This window comes from Ceratosolen solmsi, unplaced genomic scaffold (assembly GCF_000503995.2).
Source record: "Ceratosolen solmsi marchali unplaced genomic scaffold, CerSol_1.0 scaffold10, whole genome shotgun sequence".
NCBI classification, from domain to species: Eukaryota; Metazoa; Arthropoda; class Insecta; order Hymenoptera; family Agaonidae; genus Ceratosolen; species Ceratosolen solmsi.
Window position 1 is genome coordinate 4,437,573 of NW_011948412.1, and position 9,321 is coordinate 4,446,893.

Here is a 9,321-nt window from a genome sequence, read left to right on the forward strand (position 1 = left end):
GAAATAAATGTCATTAGCACTACATAATAATCATGTATAATAAAAACGTTTAAAAATTGCAATTCCAAAAACATATGAATGATTTTATCGATTATTTTTTTTTATAAAAGACTCGCAACGATTGTTGTACTTGCAAACTTATATCCACTTATATCCACCGGCTTACTAAATAAACAAGGATATAAATAGTCCCAAGGCACTCATCGAAATATAGTAAGAAGCGTCTGTAATACAATACTAAATTAATAAAACTCTCATTCCATTAGAAAAGACTTTCTTTTCGCGTGTCTATGGTCAATACCATATAATGAATCTCACGCAATCGACCATACATTAACAAATCAAGATTACGTCGGTTAATTATCTCAAAAGTCCTATCTCTTTATATTATGAAAAGTACGGCTGGCCCGACTCGCACAAATGATAAATAAAAAATTGAAGCCAGCAAGAGTGAATGAAAGAGGACGACAGGCCTGTATCGATCATTAATTCTTTTCGATCTTGCAAATAGCGTAAATGTAAAGCTACAGCTAGCGACACGTATTCAACGTCTTTTTCACGATGCAAGTGCTGCAAGTGACTTCGCAACACCACCTGAACCTACAATGACAGTTCACCTTCTCCCGGATGATCCTCGTATCGTAACCCCGACCGCAGCAGAGCAACTCACAGCCGTCGACACCTTGAGAGGTGGCGTTACACTGCCTTCCGTAGGTCCCGAGGGCGCCCGTCTTCCTATTGGCACGGCAAAAGTCCGGGGAGTCCTCGCTGTAGATGAGATCGAAGCGGCCGGGTGGCTTGATCGTCAGGCCCTCGGTGATGAAACTGTGACCGTCGTTACCGGGGATGACTTTAGCCGCGCCGTCGAAGGACTCCTTAAGCCGGTTGCCCACCTCCCGGAAGGCCGGCATTTTTCTCCAGCACGTGCGCACCGTACACGAGCCCGACAGGCCGTGACACTTGCACTCGGTTCGCATGAAGTTTCGCACCGCCTGTTTTTGGAAGCCGTTAGAAGCCTTTAGAATTTTAGAAGCCCGGATAGCTCGTTATATTCTAAATATCGATTGTGGCGAGGTGATGGGTAACGTATCTCGTATTATCATTAGCAGGGAATTTTCATTCATGCTCATTCATTTATTGGGGGCAAATGATGTTTTGATTCGCTGGCAAAAATGTAGTAGTTATACGTACCAAACGCCCGGCGTCATTATTATGGCGTTTTAAAAGAGTTTTTATGTCACTACGTCTCCTATATGGACCGTCCATAAACTCCCTGGACTTTTTAAATCCAAAATTGACGTTATCGCCGCAGCCACCCCATTCCCAGTCGGCGTCCATAGGCAAATGCCTGCTTCGACTAGCGAGTCTTCCAAGCTTTCCAAATCGACTATCTAAACAGTAATTAATAACAGAGTACAATTAGACTAGCCGTACCTTCGTTCCTTCACTCATGTACATTTTATATGCGACTCAACATTTTCAATTAAGGCTATATACATTGGATCACCTTTGATGATTTTATGCGATTGACGAGAAATAATTTATCCCGTACGACTCGCCGATGTTAAATAGACAATCGTCTTCTAAATATACACGGAGCTTCGAATTTAATTTTCGATATTATGTTTAAGATTGCGATCCATAAGGCCGTCGACCTCAATTTAGCCAATAGTTATAATAGACTGAGGATAAATGTTGCGTTTTATAGTGATGCGAGTTACCTGTAGTTTATTGGAATGGTCGTAGCGCAGAATGTACAATGAAATGGTAATATTTCCTTTAGGATAAAAGGCAATAGGTAAATTGTTAAATAACATAAATCTAAAAGCATAAATTTGATAATTTCAGCCATTAAAATATTCGTGAATCTAGCTACACGCATGTATAACATTTTACTGATTTGTGAAGATCGATAAACTGTCATTCTATATCGTTTCGACGACAGTCCCTTGACAGTTTATCTCCTTTAATGTTTTCCGCTTATGCGTATGTTATCGTACTGATGGAATACGCGAAAGGATAAAATGGACACACGTCAGTTATCTTATTGCGCAAGACCCTATATAGACACTGTAGTTGTATTAGTAGACCGTGTAGAGGCTATCCACAACTTACAGGAGTAATTGCCGCAGTATACGCAGAAAGAAGATAATTATATTGACTCTGAATTGCGCAGAAATCAATTTAGCTCGATTCTAGTTAAGAAAGCCGTAAATTACCTCGTCGTACCCCCCCCCCCCCCATCTTGTCCCAACAGCCACGAGGATATACGCTCATCGGAAAATCTCTAATTACTACAGGAGTATGTTGAATGCAAATCGTAGTTACATTATTCGATTATTCATGCCAACGATACTGTTTCAAATGCACCTATTTAAAAATTATTGTCTCATTGGTTATTTTTATTTGAAATTGTCCACTGTTACAAATATTAAAATACATTTCATTTTTGATAATTGTTATATAATAGTTAATAATATCGATGTCTCTAATATTTTTTACAATTATTTTAACTGTTCAAATATATAATCCGTAATACTCTATGTAAACTTTACATCAGTAATAATTATTCTTGTTATTTTTAATAAAACAAAATTTATTTTCATTGGCTTCGATTTCGAAATTTGTCAATTAAAATATACACGATTATAATATTTTTTTTTTGCTATGCCATTGGAATTTTATTTTCATACAAAGAAAAAATTGATAAATAAATAAAACGGAACGCTTTTATTACCAAAATTTAAATACTGGGTATTTGATTTTCTTTAACTACTTTATTACAATGTAAATTAGACATGAATTAAAAGTATTGTTTTCGTTATATAAAAATTATTTGCCAATGCTGAAATTATTCTGTAAGATTTAGCAATATTATTTGTCTATACTGAATATTTATGTTATTATATAAATGTTTTATTGAATCGCTTACAGACATAATTGATTGAAACATACTCGTTCAAGAAAAATAATTGGTGCTACAGTAATTATTCTGTTGATAGTCTATTGTTATCATTCAATTAGTTTTTCCGTTGGGCAAATCATTTAATGATATTCTGACATTTACAAAATGTTAGATTACTACCTCGTGTTATGCACACGCTTGTTTCTACTAAGTAAAAGAACAATTAAATTTATAGCCGTGATGATTTTTTATTTTCAAATCTCTGGAATTTTAGTTTATCATACGATTGAATATGTTTATTCGCCTTGTAATAGTTCGATTATCAAATTTTTGGGCAATCTGTAGTTAAATAAATCCAATTGCAATCTTAGAAACACGAGATATTTCGCTTATAATATAGCAGTAGCCAATACGTATGCACTTTAATTGATATCGACTGTATAAAATTCATGTAATAAAAATAATTGAGTAAATAATACGCGATACGGTGTATGTATTTCTATGTAAATGACGCAATATTGACGCAAAGGGTACGAAGCGCTTGAAGCAGCATTGGACGATGAAAATAAAGCTCTAGAGCCAAAGGCGGAAAAGCGCCTTAAGTCGTAGCCGAACCAGATCGGACAATCGGATCTTAGATTTACAAGTGAAACATACTCTTGGGGGTCATCTTCTCGCAGGAGCATTCGACGAGGTCACCCATGGTGCAGGCCCTCGTGACAGCGTAAGTCACGCCAGCGGCCGTGATTGCATTGACGAAGCCGGTTTCTCTAGTATCTACAACAGAAAGAGAAAATGCTCTTAATGCCTCCTTAATTAGTCGTCAGTGGCGTACGCCGAAAGGATTGGTCGGGGCTTGATGATGCCACAATGCTGAGATAAGCTAAATTTACGTACGTCTGGAGGTACCTAGTGCACGGGTGCGCTGAAAACTGACATCTCTTTGGGAGATAAGGGGATTGGAAAAAGGATACGAAATAAAGGGCCGAGTTAAAACGTCGCACTAATATGGGAATGTCGGGTATATCGTATAACTTTCCGCTTTTCTCCGCTCTTTCGAGCATCAGCGTTTCACCTCTTATAGCATAGAGTCGTTTAATCATTTATTCCATCATTTTTATCAAGTTTAATGCAATTTAATAGGACTATAACGATTTCTTTAATCTCAGGCTTCGTAATAATAGTAAGGTTTGTCAATAAATATGTATATATTTAATGGTATAGCGCTCTGATAATGTGTATTTTTGAACTTGTATATGTTTTTTTTTTTAGTATTGTTTACAGGTTATAATTGATAAGTTTAATTACAGGTATAATTGATAATTTTCTTAAGATCCATACATTCTAAACAGTTAATTAATAATTTACAAATAACCATTCAATATCTAAATACTGTATAAATAAGCGAGTTAATGAGGAAATTCAGCCAATTGTCTATATACTTTTCACATTTATGCCAGTACGTTTGTAAAGCGACAGATACATGAAAATGAGTAATATAGTATATCACTCGGATTATCAGTGAATAATTAATAATTTGCAACGATTCAATGCATTATTATTGACAAATTTTTATTAGGTATCTCTGAATGAGCGCAGTTTCCTATTTTCATTTTTCTCATTAGGGCATTATGGCGTTACCTTACGTATACACGTTTCTTCCTAAAAGATTCACCGAGATTAGAAATTTCTAGGCAGCATTTTCGTACGTAAAAAAAAATCTTATCGTGATTACACGTTTAAAATAAAAGCGGTAATGAGCGTTAAAATATACTTTGTAGTAAGAATGAGTAGTAAAATAATATTTTGTTGAATGAACGAAAAGGCATTCAGTTACTTCTTTATTTTGTTTTTTTTTTTTTTTTTTGCCAGCCCTTACGGACATTTTAAAACTCGCGAAGGAAGTGTGCATGCGCGCGTCAGTAGGTGGTGTTGAGACAAGGGTGAGCAAAATGGAACAAGACGAAAGCCTTGGGAGTATCCAGCGAATGGTGGATCCCACCGAAGGATCTCCGCTCGGTCCAGTGGGTGCCATGAGCACCCGGCGTGCTGCATATTAGGTTTCGCCTGTCATCCATCCACTTCATCATTAGCCAAACAATGCGCCGCGAGTTCTACCCCCTCCTCAAGTCCTTAAAAAATGGCTGATTACACCGGGTTTGTCTCAAGGAGGACTCTACGTTTGAGCCTCTCTCTCTCTCTCTCTCTCTCTCTCTCTCTCTCTCTCTCTCTTTCTTCACTTGTTTGAATCTTTAAGAGGGTCTTTCACGAATGAAGAACGCGCACTCTGCGCTAATAGGCGCTTCAGCGCGAGACTAATCAAGAACTACGACTTCAATATTCATTGAGTAGCCCTTAAAGTGTGGCGAACGACGATAAATATTCGTGATTAATAACAATTTATTATTTCATGCATCAATTTCTTGAAGAAATACGTACAATTAAGAAAGATTATCAATGTAAAGGTAAAAGTCGTATGTAAATAAATTATAGTGAAATGCTCGGACTACGCATTAATCATAATACAATAATTTAAATGCTTCTTAATTAAGTCGGCTTTTTATATTAAATTTGAGATACTATTTTCTGTAAACTAGTAGTCGCTCACTATATTGCTATCATCTTAGCTATAAAATGAGATTTTACTCTCGAGGACCAGCAGAAAAACATTGGCGAACGGAAAAGTACGGATGGCCGTATTACCCAAATGACCTTCTTGCGGCACCATGACGTACAATCGCGCCTCATCGATTTTTCTGCGACAAAAGAAGAAAACACTTGGCAGTTACTAAGGATAGGAGTGACCTCGCATTACAAGCCGTCGGGGCTTCTGAAATCGGCGTGGAATCGGAGCCCGCGTACGTCCCAATATCAGAGGCGCGCGATCGACGTCGGAATTAACTCATAACGTGGAATGCCACTCCAATTACGGGCTCCTATCTGTGCGCACGCGCAGTCGTGAAAGATGCTGTTATCTCCTTAGCACGCGAAAAGTCCCGGAATGTCCCTCTCTTGTGAAAGAGAGATCCCTCATTCCGCGAGTGCATATAATGCGAGGACTGGCGATCCGATCGCGAAAGTGCACCGCGATCGGCGTGTACTTTTGCTGAGATTATTGTCCCCCTGCACTCGCCGAGAGAAAAGGAGAGAGAGAGAAAGAGAGAGAGAGAGAGATAGAACGAGAATGAACTTTATGCGGATTCAAGTGCAATTATGTTGAGCACAAATGTCAAGTATATGGGTGATTTATGTTCAGTGCTACAAGAGTCCTACTCAACTGGTCATTTTTTCATGGAATATTGCTAACATTCGCAAATGAAATACATTCTTGCAAATTACATACGTATTATATTTAATTGCATTAGAAATAACTTTTAATATTAGATTACTTAGCTTTAGATGCATAATGAAAATTTATTGATCGATTACTGTACTTCTAAATGCTAACCGAGTATAAGCTTCCTTATACAGGCTTATAATGAAAAGATCTTATACTGATATTATTGATCTACGAGCCAAGTAATTTAGTTTCACATTCTATTTCATAAAACGATGAAAAGAGTTAAGTATATTTACAAAACGTACTTTTATGAAAAAGGTAGGTAAATTGAAAATATAAAATTCTCCTCATTAATAAGATTGAACATAAGCGTACGAATATTATTTGCCGGCAAACTGATTTCATATATTGCAGTAAGATGTACTTAAAAAATTTTTTCTAATTTAGAGAGTCATACTGAATCGGCCAAGTGAACTGAAATGCAAGACATTACGAATACCAAATGTGGCATAACTAGTGGGACGGTACGATTAACCTACTACTAGTCTAAGTAGTAGAATCCACAGCTCCACATCCACTAGATATTGAGTGAAATGATAGGATAAAGTATTATAGGCCTCTTTAATCATTGATTACGATATCCGTTCACGAGTGATGCACATCATTCAATATCTAAATACAGTTAACGGAACATTAAAAAATGTCTTTTCAAAGATTTCGTGAAATAATGTAGAATGTACATATTGAAACCGGAAGAGATGAATTTTAGCGTACAAACTTCTAATTGAGAGACAGGATCTCGATATCTCGCGTGCGTCCACATACGGAGAAAGCTGATTCCTTTCCGATACTAGATACTTATAAAAAGCATCTAGGCAATGGCCATCTGACAGTAGCGATCTTTCTCTTTTCCATACTCTCTCACTCACTCTCTCTCTCTCTCTCTCTCCCTCTCTCTCTCTCTCTCTCTCTCTCTCTCTCCCTCCCTCTCTCTCTCTCTCCCTCTCTTTCTCTCTTTCTCTCTTGTCAGTATATCTCGTTTTCTCTCTGACTGCGCATTAATAGCTTGGTAGTAGCCAAGGGGGCGATTGAGCGGATGATCGGTTCCGATCCTCTGTGTGGGTGTGTGTATCACTCACTTGCTTTAACGGCTAAAGGTCCCAAAGATCTCCTCAGTCTACGGACTTTGGCCTATGGGTGACTGTGGGCAAACTGATCCAAGTACATATATGCGTACTCGTGCGTGTGTTCGTATAAATTGTACAGAGAGAAGGAGGTCCGAGAAGTCCCAAATCGACTTTTCTCCTGCTCCTTTGCTTCTCGTCTTTCGACGTGTAGAAAAAGAAGGGGTTATGCGTTATAAGTCTTTTTACTCTCTCTCTCTCTCTCTCTCTCTCTCTCGCTCTCTCTCTCGCTCTCTCTCTCTCTCTCTCTGTAGGTGGAGAGCGCGATTTCTCTCGCTCTTTCTGGTCGGTGTTCTTCTCTCGTCGGTGGTTCCCATGGATTCCAGGCGGGTATATCTTCAGTGCGGATCGACGGGCCGGACGAAGTTCTCTCTTTCTCTCTCTCTCTCTCTCTCTCTCTCTCTCTCACTCCCACTCTGAGTCAAGTAAGCGAGCGACAGGGCCTGATTCCGCTGCTGCCACCGCGCCCGCGTATCTTCTGATGCATCACCTCACCTTTCAGTGCGTATTTAAACGATACGATAGTTTTATACGAACGATCTGATATCCAGGAGTTTCAGAGCGAAAAGTAGGAGGCGGAGGAGGAGAAGGACGAGAAGGAGGAGGACGAGTGAGCCTGTGTGTTGCCGCGAGGGCAGCCGATCGTTGCCGCTATTGCCGCCGTGCCGATATTCTCGGACCTTTAACATGACGGAAGCATCCGATCCAACCATCATTTGCGAAATCTCGCGAGGTCTCCCCAACTCGTTTAGCTTCATCCTCTTCCTTTTACGTGGTATTACGCAATGTCTCGCATTGTTCTATGATGGCAGCTCGTCTAAGCAATTTATCTTATAAAATTTCAATAAATTATTTACTCTTTTTGGCCCATATTCTCGGCTTTAAGTAATGAAGATCGATAAGTCTTCGCGTGTCACATTGGACATTAAAGTCTACCTGAATATTGAGAATGAAACATTTAAATGGTTAGTAATAAAGTTTGCTGACAGGTAGAAATGCGGCAATCATGCAAGTATTATATTATTAAAATGTTTAGAGCACGGCGGAAAGGGACATCGTTACTTCTTATTACCTTATGCAGAAAGAGTAAATATTGAGAGTACTGGGAGCCTATATATATTGAAATAAGATTTAAAGCTTGAAAATGTCTACTGATCGTTTTAAAAACATAATTTTTAATAAATAAATTTTGCATTTTGTATCGCTAGTGGATTAGAATTAGAATTAGCCTTCTTTGTTAATGAATTGATCAAAATCCAATATCACATGAGACGCAATCGTAATTATTATCGTAATTATACATTATCATTAAATTTTTTATTATAAATTAATATGCCAAATAGAATAATGAAATGCCTAAGAAGTTCAACTAAGATAACGAGATTTCAGAGCTTAAATAAGAATGAGGAAATTTTAAATCAATTCGAAACGTTTGATCGATAATCGCCGGGAACCAAAATATTTTGATATAACAAGATCATGAATTAAATAACGTCAAAAAAGTACGGGAAAAGTTTATGAAATATGTTAATGCAAAAGTGAAAAGTTGCGATAGGTTGTTAAAAGGATGAGCACAATTAGAGAAACATATTTATTAAACACTTAAAGACTCTTGTATGGCGACGAGATACAGATGCACGGTCTCTTATAAAAAAGAATGGCTGAAAAAAGAATTAAAAGAAAACACGTCACAGAGAGAAAGAGAGAGAGAGAGAGAGAGAGAGAGAGAGAGGTGGAGAGCGCGAGAGAGACTGAGCGTCTTGGACATGTAGCAGGGGTGATTCTGTAGCAGTGCCTTAAGAAAGGAGTAGGCAAAAGACAAAAACAAGGCGCAAAAGATTGATATAATTGAATGAGCTGAAGAGCGACTTAACGATGTGCCGATCTCTCTGTGTATGCGTGCGTGCGCGCGCGCGTGCGTGTATAAAGGAAAATTGGCCGTGCGCGCGAGT

At 38.2% G+C, this 9,321-nt stretch overlaps 1 protein-coding gene across 1 annotated transcript in view; it reads right to left on the bottom strand.

Annotated features, from left to right (window-relative positions):
* Positions 1-530: 530 nt before the first annotated feature.
* LOC105367707 (Wnt oncogene analog 6) overlaps positions 531-9,321 on the bottom strand; it is a 46,192-nt gene continuing 37,401 nt past the window's right edge. The window contains 3 exon segments of the mRNA XM_011506479.1: positions 531-992; positions 1,192-1,391; positions 3,563-3,682. Of these exon segments, the coding sequence (XP_011504781.1) occupies positions 531-992; positions 1,192-1,391; positions 3,563-3,682 (782 nt within the window).